General features: G+C 33.4%; 1 protein-coding gene across 2 annotated transcripts; it reads left to right on the top strand.

Annotated features, from left to right (window-relative positions):
• Positions 1–2176: 2176 nt before the first annotated feature.
• On the top strand, positions 2177–21527 carry LOC144835101 (glutathione hydrolase 1 proenzyme-like). Of its 2 annotated transcripts, none has more exons than XM_078690140.1 (11): positions 2177–2312; positions 5391–5555; positions 5992–6227; positions 6555–6747; positions 9607–9767; positions 10179–10343; positions 15918–16045; positions 16572–16756; positions 17427–17667; positions 19302–19415; positions 19948–21527. In XM_078690140.1, exons 1-11 carry the CDS (start codon positions 2275–2277, stop codon positions 20092–20094), a joined length of 1773 nt encoding a protein of 590 aa, XP_078546266.1. In that variant the 5' UTR covers positions 2177–2274; the 3' UTR covers positions 20095–21527. The 2 variants fall into 2 exon arrangements, with proteins under 2 accessions (XP_078546266.1, XP_078546265.1); XM_078690139.1 differs by having other exon boundaries at positions 19302–19424.
• The last annotated feature ends 1440 nt before the right edge of the window (positions 21528–22967 follow it).

The following is a 22967-nucleotide window of genomic DNA, read 5'->3' as shown; positions in this document are numbered from 1 at the left end:
CATCCTAATTAAAGTTGGATAACACAGAACTGAAATCAAATAAAATTATCTCAACTTTGTTAATAATAAGCATTCCAAGCAACTGACCACTACTGACCACACAGTTCTGAAAAATATGTCGACATAAGTGCAGTTTATTTAAGTTGAACATGTTCCTAAATTTCTGAATCTGGAAAGAGCTAAATGCAACTGAAAAATTGTGTCATGTATGGGTAAAATTGCGACTAGTTTTCGTTAGGTGCACGTTGACATAGGTATTAATGAAATTATATCAAATGGAAAAAATGTAATTGATATTATTCCTTATTTCACAGTGACAGGTGCAGACAATTTCAATTTCTTTTTTATTTGTTTTTTTTTGTGTTTTTTTTTTTTTTGGCTAACAACAATGAGTTGTGTCATGATTATCCACCCACCATTTTTTTGGATAAATTTGAGTTTGAATATGGTGCAATTTATAAATCTATTTTAGAATAATACATTCATTTTTTATATGAATTAGAGCATTAGTAAATATTTTATGGTTGAAATTGAAATTTTATATTGTATAAAATATGAATTGCAAAGCATGATTGGTGCTGAATATATAACGTATAATTAATAGGTATTGTGAAAATTGTGCAATGAATAATAATTATGATTATTAGAAAAATATATATATCAATATATTAGTAATAATTAGTATTAGTTAGTATACAGTAATTATTTGTAATGTTGATTTTGTTGGGGATGATGGGTGCTAAAACTTTTAATTATTTTATATTTAATAGGTTTGTGATTAAATAATTTAATTATTACCAGGTGGAAATTTGCAATGATTATTAAAACAATTTATGAATGTTAAAATGAGTTAATAAGTAATTATAGTTTTATAGTTATTGCATGATGGGTGCTAAGCATATGAATTAATTTATAGTAAATCGCGGCTATTATTAATAACCTTGAATGGAAAACATAGACCGAATATGATAATGTTACGTTTAAAGTTAATCCATGTCTTACAGATAACAATTGTCTTTTTACTGTGTCAGGGATGTACGTTTAAAACATTATGTAACCTAAAGTAAATATTAGGCTTTTATGCAGCATCTATCTGAAATAGAATTTTTACATACAGTTTCTTCAAAGTACTTCCCATAATAGTTTTCCCCAAAATGTTGTTAATGGTTAAAATGACTTTTGACAGTTTTATCGTATAAACCATGTTCTCAAATTTTAGTTTAATTTTGATTGATAGAATAATTATTATGAAGTAATATATTTTGTGCCAAAATCTAGCAATATTAAATAAAAATTGTTTGAACAGTGATTAAATGAAATACATAGTACATTGATTTCTTTACAATTAATAGTATGCTGTAGAATGGTTGGACAATTACACGTAACAACAATTTCATTTATTAGTGGCAGAATATAATATACAGGTGCACCAAAAAATAGATAGATACCTACTATAGAGCGCGCATGTTGTCATAACGCGAATAAATTAATTCACCGCGATGTAGTTTAAAAAAAACCTTCCCAGTACAATTGCGCATTTTTATTTAGACGCCATTTTAGCAGCGCTATTCCTATTGGATTCGAGATGGTGGGAAATGTCATACTGATAAACCTTTCCAATACAATTCTGGTCATTGGGTACATGTGAAGCAGTAATAATATTCGTAATAATTTGTGTAATCAACAACCACATTCCTACAAACTCTCTTTTCTTACTTAGATAGAAGACGCGTACAGTATACGGCACAGGTGCACACACTTTTTACTTATATTAGTACTTTTATTTTATTTTATTTGGTTAAACTTTCTATTGTTTTAAGGGTTTTTATAATTAATGTAATAATTGTAATAATAACCTGTATTTATAAAGCGGCTAATTTGAATCAAACACGTAAGTAGTTTCTTGTCAACCATTTAAATATAATTTAAAATTTTGCAGATTTTAATATTATACTATCTATATATAGATTTTTCTTGACTTCACAGTTTAATTTAGTCTGTCTCACCATAATCTTCATTATAGAACAAGTAGTTCATATACATTCAACAAGATCCACTACCTTATATTTTATTATTAACGTAACGCCGTAAATGATAAATATTAAAACAGTAAGGGCGCCTTCATGTTCCAAATTATGTACAGTATTCTACGTTTACTCTTAGTTATATAATTTACTTATTAACAGAACACCTTCAACAACTAACAATCAGTTCCTAGTGTTTAAGGATATACTTTGCATGGGACAATAGATCAAAAGAAATAGTTCTCCGATCATGGGGAAAGACAACGAGACTGGCGACGGAAATAATAAGTAAGTTTGGTTATTTCCATTTGTACAAATTTGTATTGGTATATTATTAGGCCTTAAATAGAGAATGATGTCGATACTTGAAGCTTACTCGTGACATGGCCCGCCTCAACAGAAAGTCCAAGAGGAAGTTATTAGGCCCTATGGTTTATTCAAATAAAGGCTAAATATATGGTTAAAATCATATACAAAGTTGAAAAGCATAATAAAAATACATTACATGGTATATGATATAAATATACATTTTAAACGGATAGGCCTAAAACAAATATTATTTTGCGACTATTTTTGTACAATATTGGGAGGTGAAGATTTAACCAAAAATAAACACATAAATCCAAACAGCTATTCTTTAATCAAATTCCACTTCAATGTCTTGCATCACATGTTGTCAGTGATTTAAATTCAAATAATCTTTATTGCAATCAGTATATTACAACAACAAAAAAAGAGTGAATAATTACAATACACACACATATATATATATATATGTTGGACTAACTGAAAACCAGTTTAAAACCAGATACAGAAACCATACGTCTTCATTCCGAAACGAAAAACTAAGAAACGCAACGGAACTCAGTAAATATATATGGACACTTAAAGACTCTAAAACAAATTACTCAATTAAATGGAAAATTATAAAGAAATGCAAACCTTACTCAAATATTAACAAAAGATGTAATTTATGTATATATGAAAGTATATTATTATATGTCAACCAGAGCTATGCTCACTGAACCGTAAGTACGAGTTAATTTCTACTTGCATTGGAAAAAGTTCTTACTAAAATTGCAGATCCAAATAGTTTATCTAATTGAAACAATAGGCTATTGTACTCACTTCAATTAAGCCCTATGATACAACTGTGTCACTTATGTTTTATATTTCGCATGAAGAGTGCGGCCAGCTACATGCTGGTCATACGAAACAGATTTGTAGCGATTAAAATAATGAAGTAACCAAGTTTTCTGCTGTTACTTTATTTATTTATTTACGCTCTACCTTGGTATTGAGCACTCTATCCTAACGGTCTGATACTTTCAACCTGAATATCAAATTACTGAACAAATGACAATGCTGTGGGTATCAGTGGCTGGATCTCAATGGAGATACAAAAAAAGCGAAAAGCTAAATCAAAACGATAAAGTAAACAGCCAGAAAAGTTAGCAGAGCTTTCGGGCAACACTAGCCCTTCATCAGTGCAAGTGAAGGAATTTGGATAACGTCATAGTATAAAAACTGGCAAGTGCTGCCTGGGTGAACAGGAATAAAAGAAATATACAATATACATTTGCCATAACTGAAAATGAGACAGAAATAAATCCAAAAAGGAAACAACACACTGTACAATAAAAGGATATTAACGTAGAAAAATAGATAACCACGGCCCGCACAATAATAATTTGTATACAATCAAAAATAATTATTTACATTATCACTTGTCAACGGCAGCCCTAATCTGACTTGTGTGATTCATTACCCGCCAGCAAAAAAAAACTAAAAAAATGTATTATGATATATATTCAAAGTCATATATATATAGGTCTGTGTATATGACTTTGAATATATATCATAATAATATTAGGCCTATATTTAATATATTATTATATATTACATTATATATTATTATATAATATTTAATATATTATATAGTGCTGTTCCGCCGTACCCCGCCGAGAATGTGAAAGAGTCGCTATCTAATTGAACAGTTTGAACAATACCATTAAAGCTCCAGTGGTCTAATGGTTAGGACAGCTGCATATCAAGTAGATATGTTCGAATCGCGGTTGGGGCGACTTTTTCTCATTCTCACAGATTTCCTCATCTTTATCGTTTCAAATGAATTAATTAATTAAATTTCAGTATATCACCGGGCGGTTTAGAATTAATGTTCTATGCCTGATGTGTTTATATATATTATAAAAAAATTCTCTTTGGAGATCCCGCTTCGTGAATAAAATACTGAAAGATGAGGGCATATCAATTTGATCTCTGGTGCGCGTGTGTACAATTGAGGGACTAGTGCTGTATCAAGCAGAAAGTCCGGGTTCGAGTCTCGGTTGGGGCGACTTGTTTTCATTCTCACAGATTTCCGCATCTTATCGTTTCAAATATAATATATATATATAAATCCAAAGGCAAATTACTGAAAAAATGACAATACTGTGAGTATCAGTGGCTGGATCTCAATGGAGATACAAAAAAAAGCGAAAAGCTAAATCAAAACGATAAGTAGCCTAAAACAGCCAGAAAAGTTAGCAGAGTTTTCGGGCAACACTAGCCCTTCATCGGTGCATATGTGCTTACAAATGAAAAATAAAAATCACGAGGTTAAATATTGATACGATAAGCTACAACACGTCTAGCGTTTAAGTGGAGTGAGTCAGCATGGAGTGAGTCAGCTAAATTCCGATTAAATATCCCGGATAGACTAATGTTTTAACACAAAAAAAATGTTCAATACAAAATCCAATGACAAGAAAGAGATTGAGGTATCGGAACCATCAAAATCAAATAAATTATAAAAATGATATTACATGAGGACCCAAAGTTGGTTTTATTATATAGCGCACATTTCTATGATAATATGTGACTGTCCTAGAATAGGCCCTGATCAGCAGCGCTTTACAATCATACATTGGTTGAAACATGGTGGAAATAAATAAGTCTTACTTATTTTGCTCTATGATTGAAATAAAAAGTCTTTAATTCAGCAAACTATTCCAGATTTTTGTTCCAGCAACGGAAAACGAGAGGTCAGTCAATTGATTTTGCTTAATTGGGGAATTGTCAGTTTGTCAGCTAGTAGGCCTAATATTTTGTATAATGGAGTACTGTAATGTACAGTAATTCTGAAAAGAACTCTTGAGCTCCTCGACGTTTCGATCAATTGCTCTCGTCGATCGTTGAGGCATTTTGATCACACAACAAACTCACAGATGGAAAGAAACTGTCTATGTAGAAATACTGTACGGTAGTTTAGAATAGAAATTGTATTATAAGGAAATTATTTTCTCATCTGGGATCTATGATGTTTTACAAAATGTGATTAATGAATGTGGTTTGCTGTTGTCTTAGGAAAAAAGAAATAAATAAATGGCAAGTTGCAGTTCTTATCTTATTGTGTCTTGGAGTGATTGCTGGTGTCATTATTGGAACGTTATTTTCACGTGAATGGGAATCATACGAATACAAATATGCTGCGGTTGCTTCAGACAATCCGCAGTGCTCAACGATAGGCAAGTAAGTCGTGATCATAACGATCAAATCGTAGTGGCACCATACATGTTCTTATACACTGCGTGTGTGACATAGTGTAATGTGTGTGTTACATGTAAAGACCATTTCAAAAATGTATAATACTCGAGAATCTGTCATCGAATTTTGAGACGGCTCACTGATTTATCCGGAAAAATGGCATGTGCCTAAATGACAAACTCATAACATTTCTCTTTCTTCTCTTTAACTTCTTTCTACCAAAATTGAAAATGTGTTATTATTATTCTTTATTTATGTTTTTTATCAGTATTTAATTTTTTCTTCATAGTATTAAAAACTGTGAACCTAATATCGTTTCTTTAAAGTATCCAGAAAATGAACAGGCTTAACGTCACCAATTAATAGTACTTGCAGAGGACACATATTATACTAACGTAAATTATTATTTTTTTTGACATAGAGATATATTAAAACAAGGGGGGAATGCAGTTGACGCAGCAATCTCAACACTGTTATGTGTAGGACTCCACAATGCGCATAGTGCTGGCATTGGGGGTGGTAGTTTCATGATCATTGCAGACAAGAAGAATGAAGACCAGTCTTACAGAATGTACGCATTTGACTTCCGTGAAGAAGCGCCAGGACAAGCAAACCAAAACATGTTTGTCAACGATACAACAGATGCTTCAGTTTATGGTAAGGCTCAGTTTAACATTGACAACATCATGTTTTATTTAAAAACGATAATCTTCGTAAATTACCTTTTTATTATACGTATAAAGCTCCTTATCTACAATCCATGGTTATTATAAATTGTTCTTATTTCTTATATGAATTTTTAAATTGAACTAGATCTATATGATTTAAATAACTTTAGATTCAACTTTTTGTTAAGTTATGTGAACTAAGCTCTGCAGATTCATTCATTCATTATTCCTATCATATTTTCGATCCTTTTTAGTCGAAAAATGTACACAAATATAAATAATAATCAAATATCGTAATTGTAATCAAATATTTTAGGTGGCTTAGCTATTGGTGTTCCTGGTGAAGTAAATGGCTATTGGACTGTACACAAGAAGCATGGTCGTCTGCCGTGGAAGAATTTATTTGTTCCCAATATTGAATTAGCTCGAAATGGTTTCACCGTCAATAAGGCCCTTGCAAGTGCTATCAGAGGCAAAAAAGATATCATAGAGGCAGATCCTAGCCTAAGGTATGTATACAGTAGCAGTAAGAAGGCAACTGATAATTGTATTAATAGAAGAGTAAATGTTACAGGTCCGTAGTAGTTGTTGGCAACTTAGCATGCCATAAGATGAAATTATTATTGTGACATCAACAAGAAAAAAGCATTGGTTTATTTCAAAATCTTGTTAATTTTATTGTAATGGAAAAAGTTCACAGTGAAAACCAATACCACAGATCGGTTTTTTCAATGACCTAATCTGTAATTATCAAATTTACAAAGTGTAGACCTAGTATCTTTTACAATAATTAACCATTTTACCGAAGCTTGTCTACAAACAATCAGGACTTATCTCTATTAGTCCTGTAAACTGATACAAGATAACCTTAGACCCCAAATTATCTCGGTAAGTACTAGCCAGACACGTAACACGCAATGAACATACTGTACAAATAAAAAAAACTAGCAGTAACCCGTGCATGGTCTTTTCTGCCTTAATATGTGGTTATAAGCCTATACTTTGCATGTATAATAAAAGCGCACTCTGATAAAAGTACTTTGACAAATTATCAAATAAAAACAAATTGTATCAAGAATCAAATTCGGAATCAAACTGTTTTATGGCCATTGATTTTTTTATACACTGTCCCTTCACTTTAAAATATTTGCAAGCTAAAAAATGAAAGCAATACTGGATATGGAACTTTACTTTTTACTGTTCAGACTTTACGAAAATAAAAGACGCTAAAGAAAAATTGTGCTGTGTGAATTAGCTAGATGATGCGCGCAAACACTAACGAAAGTATAAAATACCAAACTATGTTTCGTTTCGTGTTTTTCGTGGTGTATTCATTGTTTGATACAGATAAAATCAAGAAGTGGACATAAATCGAATGAAAAACACATTGCTGCGGAAACACGAATTGTTAAGTTGTTTTCATGTTCAACAATGTATCAAACCATTTGGAATCGTTTTGTTTGTGTGTGTGTTTTTTTTCTATTTACATTTTTTTTTATTTCAATGGTTTTAATATTTTGCAATTTTTTTTGTTTGGGCGATTTTATGGTCTAGCCATACCCTGTGCCCCGCACGGTCTTGTCTGCCTTAATAATCATTCGAATGGGATGATTAAGTATTATAAAAGCGCAATACTGGATATTGCACTTTGTGCTGTGTGAATATTAATCTATGGTGCGCATAATCTTCAGTCGGCAGATTAAAACATTTTAATGATAAAGTATGAATATGAATTAAGTTATAGGCCTAGAATTAAATAAAACGGACTTTAAAATCAACACAAAATGTGCACTTACTACTCGAAATTAGATGATGCGCTCGTAGGACACAAACTTTTATATCTGATATTTTGTGGAAACACGACTTCGGAATCATATTTGTATGTGTGTGTGCTTTTTGTTTGTTTTTTTTTTTTCATTTTTTTTTATGTTAATGGTTTTTAATATTTGGAATTTTTTTCATAATGAAATCTAAAACTTAACAAATTTACAGCTTACACCAATAAATAATTTTGATTTATACTGCAGATGTTAGTTTGTGGTATTTTTCATTTTCGTCTAACTTCCTTTTAGATCATCTTTATATGTAATTAAAAATTAATCAATAATACTTTTTCATTTGAATGTGGCTATTTCATTTTGTATTTATTTGTGTAACCGATTCCTTTCCATGTTCATTTGTATGACGGATTCCTTTCTATGTTCATTTGTGTAACCGATTCCTTTCCATGTTCATTTGTGTGACGGATTCCTTTCCATATTCATTTTGTATTACCGATTCCTTTCCATGTTCATTTGTGTAACCGATTCCTTTCCATGTTCATGTGTGTGACGGATTCCTTTCCATATTCATTTTGTATTACCTATTCCTTTCCATGTTCATTTGTGTGACCGATTCCTTTATATGTTCATTTGTGTGACCGATTCTTTTCCATGTTCATTTTGTTTGACCGATTCCTTTCCATGTTCATTTGTGTGACCGATTCCTTTCCATGTCCATTTTGTTTGACCGTCCTTTCCATGTTCATTTGTGTGACCGATTCCTTTCCATGTTCATTTGTGTGACCGATTCCTTTATATGTTCATTTGTGTGACCGATTCCTTTCCATATTCATTTGTATGACCGATTCCTTTCCTTGTTCATTTGTGTGATCGTCCTTTCCATGTTTATTGGTGTGACCGATTCCTTTCAATGTTCATTTATTTGACCGATTCCTTTCCATGCTCATTTGTGTGACCGATTTCTTTCCATGCTCATTTGTGTGACCGATTCCTTTCCATGTTTATTTATATGACCGATTCTTTTCCATGTTCATTTTGTTTGACGGATTCCTTTCCATGTTCATTTGTGTGACCGATTCCTTTCCATGTTCATTTTGTATTACGGATTCCTTTTCATGTTCATTTGTGTGACGGATTCCTTTCTATGGTTCATTTGTGTGACCGGTTCCTTTCCATGTTCATTTTGTATTACCGGTTCCTTTCCATGTTCATTGGTGTGACCGATTCCTTTCCATGCTCATTTGTGTGACCGATTCCTTTACATCTTCATTTATATGACCGATTGTTTTCCATGTTCATTTTGTTTGACCGATTCTTTCCATGTTCATTTGTGCGATCGATTCATTTCCGTGCTTTATTTGTTATTTGTTTTCATTGGTATAATGTGATTGTTTTCAGCATTCATTTGTATGACTGCGGTTCTTTTCAGTGTTTATTTGTGTTAAATGTATTTGTTTTTACTATCCTGTGTTATATTAACTTAGTTCTATCTCGATGTTCATTGTATGATTGTATTCATCATCACTGTTAATTTATTTAGTTTATGTGCATTTGCCATAAATTCCTATTTTGACATTCTTTTTACAGTGAAGTGTTTGTGCACCCCGATGGACGATTGTTTGAGGAAGGAGATACTATGTACCGATTGAAATTAGCAAGGACGTACGAGAGGATTGCAAACGAAGGAGGGGATGAATTTTACAAAGGAGAATTAGCTGAAGACATTGTAAAAGATATTAATGATAGAGGTATTGCTGCCGGTACCAGTGCCATAAACTCGTATTTGTAGGTTTTAATGGCTCTGAAAAAACTTTCACTCATTTTGCTTTTATTTATTGTAGGCGCCATTTCCATAGCTCTTTGACAAAAAATCCATCAAAAACAAACGGAACAGAAAACGGCAAAAACAATTCAGGTCCCCTGTATATGCTACGTACCAGACCAGGCATTTGAACACGGACACTTGAGAATTGAGTGTTCATCACCAGTTCATCTTTTGATGAAATATAATATATGGAAGATGGTGTGATACTTTTGAAACATTCAACAAGATCCCACATATATGTTACGCGTGTTCAGCCTGTTATTGATTTACCGCGTAGGTGGCAAAACACCAAATTTTACCAAAGTTATAAATAATTCGTATTTATTTGTTTCAGATGGAATTATCAACTTAGAGGATTTGAATAACTACTCATGTAAAGAACGAAAACCTATATCAATCACCATCACTACGACAAATAAAGAAAAGTCACTTCGAATGTTTTCTTTACCACCACCGTCAAGTGGAGCAGTCATGGCTTTGATACTAAATATTCTAGATGGTTAGAGCAATCAATTGTACTAAATTAATCAATCAATTAATTATCATTAAACCTCATCCATCATCTAGCTTACTCCTGGTGGATATAGTGTTTTATGATATGATTTCAAAACACATTTCTCTGTTTGGAAGTTTGTTTGCTACAGCTAGCTACACAAGTCTTTTGTTAATCAAGTTTCATCATATTTAAATCAAAATACACAAAAAAACAAAATTATCAAAGCACAAATTAATATAAATATTTTACTTTTAACTTTAGCATTTTCAAACTCCTTTTAACTTTACCTTATTATATGTCTTACTTTGTCTCTTGTGTATGCCTCCTGTAGCCCAACCCTTGTTTGTCTCTGTCCATAAGTTTGATTCTATTTTTTTTTTCTGATGGAACCAGTGCTAAAGTTTCAGACACAACGGAAACCCGCTGTATAATGTTTATTTTATGTATTATATTTATTATTTGAGAAAACTCTATGTGTATAAACTGAATAACTTTAATACATAGCCTGAGTATTCCTGAAAGATATCGACTGCATTTGGCAGCTGATTCTCATATCTTCTTCTCTTTTTTACTTGAGTGATTATGCTGAGCAACATACTTTTATTTAGTGATTAAACAGTATGCTTATTGGTACGTTCTCGAGGAGCCAAATCGACAACTCAGTCAGATTAACCCAATTATTATACATCATATAAACATTTTAATCAAATATCAAATATTTAACTTGGCACTAAATATATTTGAAGGACGTTTCCACAATAAATTTGTATTAGGTCACGTTCACTCCACCCGTAGGTCTATATCTATCGCTTTACAAACCAAAACTAATTTGGCAGAAAGGTCATTCATTTTATTAAACTTATTTCTGTGATCATTCTTATCTGGTTGTTTCGGAACTAAGTCCACAGATACAAACTATATTTTTAAAAAATACGTCTAGTCTGATTATTAAACAAAACCAAATTGAACTTTGTCAAATTAGATTGGTTAATAACACAAAGCTAACAATCTACAAATCATATTGCTTTTAAGATAACAAAAAAGTGTTTGATAAAGTACTTACACACTAAGGGTTTGATAAAGTACTTACATACTTACTTTATAGTGCAATTATGGAAATAGTTTTTTAAAAGCTAAATATATTATTCCCTTTACCTTCTATATTAACTTTTACATGTTGTTATTTTCGTTACTAAATATAATACAAAATCAAAGAGTTTATCAGGATTATCATAAGAAATTTGCGAATCTTACTAACCTTATCTCCAATAATGAAGTGGAAGATAAATAAAATATTTAAAATAAAGATTACAGACAAGTATTATTACAGACATTATTACCAACTTCACCGGGACCATATGAATTAGGCCAACGTATTAAATAATAAACAATATATTTTCTCCACCGTTTGAATATATTCAGAGTCACTCATGTAGGCTTATAATGTTCTTTTCATCAGTTATTCCATATTTCCACATCTTGATTCAAATGACAAATATACATTAAATAAGATCTTAAAAAGGGTTTAATTTATGTCAAATTTATTGATAATTTCAACATTTATTACAAAATCCCACACACATCTGCTCCATAGAGATATCCTAGTAACAGATCAGGTAGAGTAAGGCTTGCATAAAAAAACAAACGACTTTAAGAATTTATTTTTATATAATAGTGTAACTCAACTCAAATGTCACTAGATATTTTTTCCATGTTGTTGTCTTCTTGGTTTTTAGCAATACAGCATGTTTCTCAGACAATTGATGTAAGTTACGGTAGCTTGAGAATGTGTAGTAAGTGTATGCCGTATCGTATCGTATACTTACCTTACCTTTAGCATCCCCTGTCGGATGTGGCCCTCATGCATTTGCCATTTCTGTCTGTTCCGTGCTGTCCTGACCAAAGTTGTACCTGTATAAGATATGATGTCGTCCCTCCATCTTCGTGTTTGCTATCCTTTTCTTATTTTGCTTATTCTCGGCTGCCATTCTATCAATCTTTTGGTCATCTGTTGTCTTCTATTCTTGCTATATGACTTGATGTATCGTATAGTATATTACACACTAATTTAGAAGATGTAACCTTCCAAAAGGCCCAGAAATGTTGCTTTGTATGGCGAATTAGGTCGGCAAAAATGGTGAATACTAGATGGCCGAAGTTATTATTTTAAGGCCATTATGCAAGTTCAGGATAATTTAAAATGGAAATGACCATGTATTATAAAAGATAATCTTTGTAGGTGTAATTTGTTGGATTAATTCAACACTGAACCTGATGTGATTGTGCAAAATATAAATGAGAACCAAATTATGAAAAGTATTTATTAGGTCAGACTAATGTCTTGGATATCAACCTCAAATTTAAAGCCCGTACAAACTTTCTTGAACTCGATATACGAACTTTGTTGTGGTCAGCTGAATTTACTTGCATTTGTAAATTTTTCGATGATAATAAAACAAGGCCATATACATGGCTGCAGTCGCGTGCTCAAATTAGTGTTTACCGACCAACCGACCGACATAGTAAGCTGTAGAGTCGCGTTGCACGCGACAAAAAGTAAGAATTTACCACTTTCTATTTTAATGCGCTGGACTTGCACAAATGAGAGATGATATATCTATACTAGCCAGGGCGGGTATCAACATTAGTTTAAAACTTTTTAGGTACATAACACCCGACGCCAGTATCTCCCTATACTCACCAACCTCCACCCTTTTCAATAACACCCCACACTTTAAAAACAAATTCCAGGACAAATTTCAATTGAAGAGAGGCCTGGTTTAAGTACGTTGTAAACTGTGTAAATGAATAGGTGTCATATTGGCTGATAATTAAAATATCTAATTTTGATACTGCGGTCCCCAGCCCTCTTTCTCCTCTCACCATCCCAGTCACAATCAACAAAAACCTTAACTCCTCCCCTGGACAGTTAAAATGTAGTAACTTTTCCTAGTACAATTCCAATCATGTTATAGGCCTACTTCATTACGCCAGTATTTCCACCTTTCCTCCTCTCTCCCAACAAACCCCAGATACTGGGTGATGTGCTTAAGACGTTTCCAGTACAAATTATATTAGCCATCATGCCCAACCCATAATCCCTCAGTGATAGTTTTCAAATGTAGTAAAGTTTCGGTCATGGTGATAGGCCTACATCCCCACCCCAAACTCCCACCCCCTTCCCAGGGATAATTAAAACACTTCCTACCACAATTCTGGTCAATTTGATAACCTACTACCCATAGCCTAAGCAAAATCCCCACTATCCCCTCAACCCTAACTCCCACAACCTACCTTCCCACCCCCTGTCCCACCAAATCCTCGGACTTTTCGAAATGTAGTTTAAAACCTTTCCGGTACAATTGCGGTCTTTTTGATACCCCATATATGGTTACGTGCAGAAACAGGAATTTGTATAATAAACAAACATCGAAAGTGGGGAAAAGTGTGCCATTTTGGCCCCTAACTTGGATCCTAGATGACGGATGGTTTTCAAATATAGTTTAGAACTTTCGCGATATAATTGCGGTCATTTTGATACCTCATATGTAAGGTTACGTGCAGTCAACAACAATTTGTATAACGAACAAAGAAACAAACACACAAACAAACGTACAAACTCTCTCACTTATAATATAGATATATAATGAACTTAAAAACAAACTAAACTAGAGGGTACTCCGAGAGTACAAACCTCCGCCTACTGTAAAATTCCCTACATAAAATGCCCCCTGAATATTTTTTTTTTACATTTTTTTTATTAGTTCTAAGTGTAAATATGTTAACTGCACACTACAAAGTTGTGGATGACAGTGTGGTGTAATGGTTATGTATCCAGCCTCTCACAGTTGAGATCGCTGGTTCAAGTCCCACTGAGATTTTTTTTTAAATTATTTTTTTATTTCCTTTTTTTTAGTTTTTTTGTGGACCTTGATCTTTGACCCTGACCCTTCAAAATTTAACCACAATTATATGATGTGTCATTGATCATTGTGGCTAAGTTTGGTGAGAATCGGATAAAAACTGTGGTCTCTAGGCAGTAAAATAGTTTTTTGTTAGTTGTGACCTTGAACTATGACCTTTTCCCCTCAAATTCGAACTCGTCCGAGCTTTTGGGGCATAGATCATTGTTGCCAAATTTGGTGAGAATCGGATAAAAACTGTGGCCTCCAGACACACACACACAAACACACACACAAACATACAGGGGTGAAAACATAACCTCCTTGGCGGAGGTAATTATTGTGGGATCCATTCTACTTGGGAATGGATCTATTGTATATAATCACCACACAATCAAATGTTGACCATCATTGTAAACAATAATTATCTGACCACTTCTTGGGTCTCTAGCAAATAGAAATATGTTCAAATAGCTACCAACACACATTCAATATGGTACGCTTAAAATCGGTGGTGACTGTTAAATGTTTAGGAATTACATAAATTTGTATTTATTTATGATATAGAGAATTATTAAGAATTTATTAAAAAACACAATTTTTAATGCTATATTGTGTTTTGTAAATAATAATAATACGGCCTACAGTGTATAGTTACATGCTACAGAAATTTGAATATCTTACATTTTATGATATCATATTTCATCGTATTATTCTTATTATATTATTATTAGTTTTCATTTATGTTTAAATTGGAATAAAATATCACTCATATTATTCATTGAACAGAGAATGTCACCTTATGGATCAGACAAATGCCACTGTGACGTTTTTTTGTACGTATTTCTTAACTAACAACTCGTTAAGGTAGTAATCATGAATAATGTATGAGATTATGATAGATTAGAGGGTTGGGTTCGGTTCAAGTAACATAAAATGAGTAGGTCTGCTATTATATGTTGCAATATTTAACAAGTTCTTTAGGTTTGTGAGGAGAATATTAACATTTAAAACGCTAACTATAGTAACATTGTATGTTAAAACATTCAAGGTAATATAAGTAGGCCTACGTGGTGCAGAACATTAATGTAGTAGTACTTTTAAAACCTAATACAATTTCAGTTTCTTTTAGCTTCGAATTCGTCTGCGCATATTGGCAGAGGCTGTGTTTTCTTTTTATGTTCAAAGTAGCTGTCAACGTTCAATATGTCTATTAAAGTTTGTTCTTTTAGCTCAGATGGATTAAGTATTATAACGTTATTGTTAATAAATATGATTGTGTTAGGCTCTGTGTACACAATAAAACAAAAAAATTTGATATACCCATTGGACATGATGACGTTATGACATTATCATATTTGGGCACATTTTTCTGTCAAACTAGTTTGCTAATACGAATTCAAACAGTACTGTGTACTATGGAGTGCAGAAATGATTTTGCCGCAGCCACAGATAAACCCTTGATCTCATGAGCTCAGCATCCTGTTGATAGAATACATTGGTCCAATTCACACACATGTTATTTCTTTTTAAATAAATTGAATTAGAGATTCCAGATTTCAATATTATGCAAAAGGTTGATTTTATTTGTATTGATTTTGGAGGAATATTATGAATGAAAGAATATTCTTTAGTCCATGGTTTTATACAGCTAATTAACGTTTTCATATTCTAGAATACAACTTTAATGAAGACAGTTTGGAAGATAAGGTGGAAATATATCATCGCATTGTAGAAGCATTTAAATTTGCATACGCTAAGCGATCAGCACTTGGAGATGAGGATTATGTTGACGTTGTCGAGGTATATATTGAAATTTAGTTTCTGCTGCATAAATATATCCTCAGAATACGGTATTCATACCGTACTTTTAATCCCCCGTTTTTGCTAGAAGTACTATCTTGGGTGGTCTTGTATCGTTGGCGATGTTGTAGCCTAGTCTGCTTTTATTTTTTAATGACTGACTAATTATTGTATATAAAAAACGCCTCAAATTAAACTGGCTTATAGACGTTGTCAAAATAATGAAATATAGATGATTTCTACATTTCAATAACTTTAACTTCCTTTTTTAGATTAGTCTTATAGTAAAAAAACAATAAATTTATAATCTTTCTAATTTTAGCTCGTTAAGAATATGACTTCAGACATATATGCAAAAGACTGACTAATTATTGTATATAAAAAAACGCCTCAAATTAAACTGGCTTATAGACGTTGTCAAAATAATGAAATATAGATGATTTCTACATTTCACTAACTTTAACTTCCTTTTTTAGATTAGTCTTATAGTAAAAAAACAATAAATTTATAATCTTTCTAATTTTAGCTCGTTAAGAATATGACTTCAGACATATATGCAAAAGAGTTGGAAAGTAAGATAACATACTACACGCACAACACGTCATACTATGGACCTTTATTTGCAAATGATGAAGATTTCGGGACGGCGCATCTATCTGTTGTGGATGAAGATGGCATGGCGGTGTCAGTGACGAGTACAATTAACACACAGTAAGACGATTTTGATACAAATAGTAATACTAAAACAAAGTAACGCTCACTCTAACGGCCAGTATTGGTTCATCAAATACATTTTACAAAATCAAAACGTAGCCATGGTAAAGAAATAAGTTTAATTGCGCAAATAAAGCCACACTAAACATGAAAGAAGGTCACCTTAAAAAACAAGGCAATCTAACAACATGACGTTGAGCTCGCCCAGATCAAAGGGTTTACCTCTAGTTTCGAATCACATTCCGCCCCCTAAACGCTTGACTGAATTTTGATTGGCCATTTGGCTTCCTCAAATGTTTAGTAATACACCAAGGGTACCAAAAACGGTACCCTTAATCCATAATCTTCGCTTTAATCCAACACAGAGAAATCAGTTTAAGCAAATAAAACCACCAAAAGTGGCTAAGGGAAAATTATTTAAAATTTAAAAAAAGTCAATAAAGCTGGAATAAACAAAATAATATACAAAATTGTCCCCATCTCTTCACATCGATAGACAATATTGACTATTCTCGTAACGTTCATGTTTCCAATAATATTTACAAATGTATCTTCCTTTTGAATTTGGTGTTTTATTTTACTTTTAATACCGCCATAAAGTTGTCACGAACTTCATTGGTAAGTCTGTTGCAAGTTACTTATATAGCTTCTATATGTTTGTTAAAAGTTTTGGCTCTAAAGTTCGTGGGACACGGACAGGAATCATATTCAACAACGAGATGGATGATTTTTCAACACCTGGTACACGGAACACGTTTGGTGTACCTGCCTCACCATCAAATTTTATCAAGCCTGGGAAACGGCCTATGTCATCTATGTGCCCATCCATATTTATTGATGAGGAGGAAAAAGTGCGTTTGGTAATAGGAGCGTCGGGAGGTACAAGGATAACTACTGGAACTTCATTGGTAAGTCTGTCAGGATACCACTTGTGTTGTAGTGGTGGTCCGTTACTTATGGGTACGTCTGTCAGGATGCCACTTATGGTGTGGTGGTGATCCGTTACTTATTGGTAAGTCTGTCAGGATGCCACTTGTGTTGTGGTGGTGATCCGTTACATATTGGTAAGTCTGCCAGGATGCCACTTGTGTTGTGGTGGTGATCCATTACTTATTGGTAAGTCTGTCAGGATGCCACTTGTGTTGTGGTGGTGGTCCGTTACTTATTGGTAAGTCTGTCAGGATGCCACTTGTGTTGTGGTGGTGGTCCGTTACTTATTGGTAAGTCTGTCAGGATGCCACTTGTGTTGTGGTGGTGGTCCGTTACTTATTGGTAAATCTATCAGGATGCCACTTGTGTTGTGGTGGTGGTCCGTTACTTATTGGTAAGTCTGTCAGGATGGCACTTGTGTTGTGGTGGTGGTCCTTTACTTATTGGTAAGTCTGTCAGGATGGCACTTGTGTTGTGGTGGAGATCCGTTACTTATTGGTAAGTCTGTCAGGATGCCACTTGTGTTGTGGTGGTGGTCCGTTACTTATTGGTAAGTCTGTCCGGATACCACATGTGTTGTGGTGGTGGTCCGTTACTTATTGGTAAGTCTGTCAGGATGCCACTTGTGTTGTGGTGGTGGTCCGTTACTTATTGGTAAGTCTGTCAGGATGCCACTTGTTTTGTGGTGGTGGTCCGTTACTTATTGGTAAGTCTGTAAGGATGCCACTTGTGTTGTGGTGGTGGTCCGTTACTTATTGGTAAGTCTGTCAGGATGCCACTTGTGTTGTGGTGGTGGTCCGTTACTTACTGGTAAGTCTGTCAGGATGGCACTTGTGTTGTGGTGGTGGTCCTTTACTTATTGGTAAGTCTGTCAGGATGCCACTTGTGTTGTGGTGGTGATCCGTTATTTATTGGTAAGTCTGTCAGGATGCCACTTGTGTTGTGGTGGTGGTCCGTTACTTATTGGTAAGTCTGTCAGGATGCCACATGTGTTGTGGTGGTGGTCCATTACTTATAGGTAAGTATGTCAGACTGCCATATGTGTTGTGGTGGTTCGTTACTTATGGGTAAGTCTGTCAGGATGGAACTTATTGGTAAGTCTGTCAGGATGCCACTTGTGTTGTTGTGGTGGTCCGTTACTTATTGGTAAGTCTGTCAGGATGGAACTTATTGGTAAGTCTGTCAGGATGCCACTTGTGTTGTGGTGGTCCGTTACTTAATGGTACGTCTGTCAGGATGCCACTTGTGTTGTGATGGTGGTCCGTTACTTATTGCTAAGTCTGTCAGGATGGCACTTGTGTTGTGGTGGTGGTCCGTTACTTATGGGTAAGTCTGTCGGGATGCCACTTGTGTTGAGGTGGTGGTCCGTTAAGTCGGCGTAACAAGGTACTGACTTATTTCCACTGGGGTACCATATAAAAATCAGAAAATGTGAATAGTTACATTTTTAAAAGGTAAATGTTTAAAAATCGAGACTTTAAACATATAAATATACATAAGAAACATTATATGTTTGCGGTTTTGCTGACATATGATTGTCACCGAGTTTATTGGTAGTGTGTTTTTTTGCCTTTAGTTTTAGAACTCTTCTGATATTTGATTTCGATCTTAGGCGACAATGAATACCTTGTGGTTTGGCAAAAACATTGAAAATGCAATAAAAGAACCAAGAATCCACCACCAACTGGTGCCGACCTACATTGCATACGAGAAGGAATTCAGCAAGGTAAATGCGGTAATTCTTAAACTAGATATCAGTGCATTATAATATTATTAATGTTAGGTTTATATATATAAACTATATTTATTCACGAGACTGAAGTATACAGCACAAATCGGTTAATCAACATCGATTGTTTTTACACAAGTTCGTGATATTACAAAAAAATTATAATTAATAAACATTATATAAATACAAAAATAAGAGAATAAAAACTTGAACCCATTTTTTCGGACACCCCCTATTTATTTATAACAACATCTCTGAGTTGTGACAGTTCCTCGTGGTTTAAAAGTGACTCTTCCTGTATGAACTAGGCCGCCAATTCAGCGAGACAGTAAATTACCCCTCTTGCAACTTCAAAATACAAGAAATGGAGGTTACTTTAACAAACGCATCAATGATTCATCACTATGTTTTAAACGGTAGCAAATAATTACGGTGTTAGGAAAAGGTAATTGGGGACGTTTGAACCGTTATTAGGGATTACAGATCTATCTATCTTAAATATGAATGTCGATTACAACTTTTTCCACAGGAAATACTCTATGGTCTGGAATCAAGACTACACGAAGTAAAGCAATCCTCTAGTTCGAGTGTTGTACAAGGAATTAAGAGGAAATCCAACAACTATCTAACTGCTTATTGTGATGATAGGAAGGGAGGAAAACCAGCAGGCTATTAATTTACGTACCAGTGTAGACTTTCGTTAGTAGATAATGTTTGTCTAATAAGTGTCAAAGATGCTCTCCAGATGAAACAGTGTATCCTGAGATGAGAGCGGGTCATACTGAACTCAATCACTTTTAAATTGTGTTTTGTAATTGTTATTTTTCTGTTCCGAAATAAAAGATTGAATGAATGAATAAACGAGGGAAACCCAGGAAATGGTATTACACCGCGTGCTACAACCACTTTACTGGTTAGGAACCACCGCTCCTTAACGCCAATTGATTGTAAATGAAACCCATTTAATTTCCAGACATTGCGATCCATCTGTACACACTACAATTGGTAGGAAAAGTGTTACCCTAAGTTTTCCACACACAAACGGCGGGAATGAGGTATGCCTAATGAAGCCCGACTGGTTATCAATATCAACTCACATAAATTTGTATGTGGGTCAGCACCAGTTACGCATGCGCTAACAGAACCTGTTATAGGCTTTATTATAGATGATGTAATCAAAATTCATTCATAAAATAATACGTTTTAATTTTTAAAAGATCTTTAATATCAATATTATTTTCAGTTAATCAATTATGCTATAATTATACTTTCTAAGCAAAAATCAATACCACACTACAAACGAATACTTTGAGAAAGGTGATACTATATTCAAATTTAGTTTAATCTCAACAAAAATATGAATATTAACAATAGCGATGATACTATTATAATTTCCACTTTACAATGGTTCACTAATAATCTTAGTAAAAATGTAATTACACGAACCATATTTGACCATCACCGCCCTGCTCTCTCCATTGCAGTATAATGTATACATTTTAAGAGTTACAATTTTGTTGCCAATACTATCTGCTACAAGAAAATATCATGATTAAACTAATATTGTTACTTACTACTAATTAAAATAGATAAAATTCCAATAACAGAATGAAAATTTACCTTGAATACACTATAATTTCTAAACAACTTTTTCCTTATACCTTTCCTTAGCTATTGTTAAAAACGGTTTATTTTATCAAATTAATTATGTTTTGGTTCACATAGATGTCTAATTCTGTATAGGTGGTTTCACATAATTATTTTTGATCAACAAACTCCAAAGACAGAAAGCAAATACACCAAATATTTCCATAAAATAATCAACTACTGTATTTTAACAAAAAATAATAAAATAAAATCTGAATATTCATTACTCGAAGTATTAAATTATCTACATTTATTGGAATATCAATGCATAATACTTTATATATTATATATTATATATTTTGGTCAAAATATAACACATTTAACGTAATCTACTCTTGCTTTAATTATTAAAAAGTAACAAATTTTAGGTGTACATAACTTCCACTTCAATGTTAATATACCGTAAAACATCGAAAAGAATCCAAGTAAGCTAGTTTACGAGGTTTTACGGTATTACACAACTAAAACCCTTCAATTCAGACATCTCTAGATTTAGCTTCTGTTTTATAATTTTATTATTTATATATGGCCAAAACAAAGTTACTATAGAACTTACAGACAGATCTTCAGTAGTCACAGTTACTGAAGACCACCAAAAAAGATCTTTAGTAGTCACAGTTACTGAAGACCACCAAAAAAGATCTTTAGTAGTCACAGTTACTGAAGACCACCAAAAAAGATCTTTAGTAGTCACAGTTACTGAAGACCACCAAAAAAGATTTTTAGTAGTCACAGTTACTGAAGACCACCAAACAAGATCTTTAGTAGTCACAGTTACTGAAGACCACCAAAAAAGATCTTTAGTAGTCACAGTTAGTTAAGACCACCAAAAAAGATCTTTAGTAGTCACAGTTACTGAAGACCACCAAAAAAGATCTTTAGTAGTCACAGTTACTGAAGACCACCAAAAAAGATCTTTAGTAGTCACAGTTACTGAAGACCACCAAAAAAGATCTTTAGTAGTCACAGTTAGTTAAGACCACCAAAAAAGATCTTTAGTAGTCACAGTTACTGAAGACCACCAAAAAAGATCTTTAGTAGTCACAGTTAGTTAAGACCACCAAAAAAGATCTTTAGTAGTCACAGTTACTGAAGACCACCAAAAAAGATCTTTAGTAGTCACAGTTACTGAAGACCACCAAAAAAGATCTTTAGTAGTCACAGTTACTGAAGACCACCAAAAAAGATCTTTAGTAGTCACAGTTACTGAAGACCACCAAAAAAGATCTTTAGTAGTCACAGTTACTGAAGACCACCAAAAAAGATCTTTAGTAGTCACAGTTACTGAAGACCACCAAAAAAGATCTTTAGTAGTCACAGTTACTGAAGACCACCAAAAAAGATCTTTAGTAGTCACAGTTAGTTAAGACCACCAAAAAAGATCTTTAGTAGTCACAGATACTGAAGACCATCAAAAAAGATCTTCAGTAGTCACAGTTACTGAAGACCACCAAAAAAGATCTTTAGTAGTCACAGTTAATGAAGACCACCAAAAAAGATCTTTAGTAATCACAGTTACTGAAGACCACCAAAAAGATATTTGGTGGTCAAAGTTACTGAAGACCTTCCTGAAAGATGCGTAGCGCTCAAAGTTATGTATACCGTTCAGATAGATTTGCTACACAGAACTTTAAAAGGGATCAATTGGACAAAGCTTTGCAGACATCCAGACATCTTAAGTGGTGAAAGCTAGTGTAGACATTTCAGAGTTCGTTAGTGGTCCAAGGTCAATTTCTTTCAGTTCTATATTGACTACTGTTGACCAATAGAGGAATGCAAAAAACAACTAAAATGAAACATTCTTTTTAAACACAATTATAAAATAATTAAAATAACATGAAACAGGTATGTATGATAAACCGTATTGTGGATTCTATAGGCTAATTGCACATCTACTTATTG

This window comes from Antedon bifida, chromosome 2, assembly GCF_963402885.1.
Source record: "Antedon bifida chromosome 2, ecAntBifi1.1, whole genome shotgun sequence".
NCBI lineage: Eukaryota > Metazoa > Echinodermata > Crinoidea > Comatulida > Antedonidae > Antedon > Antedon bifida.
This window is presented reverse-complemented; position numbering and strand designations above follow the sequence as displayed.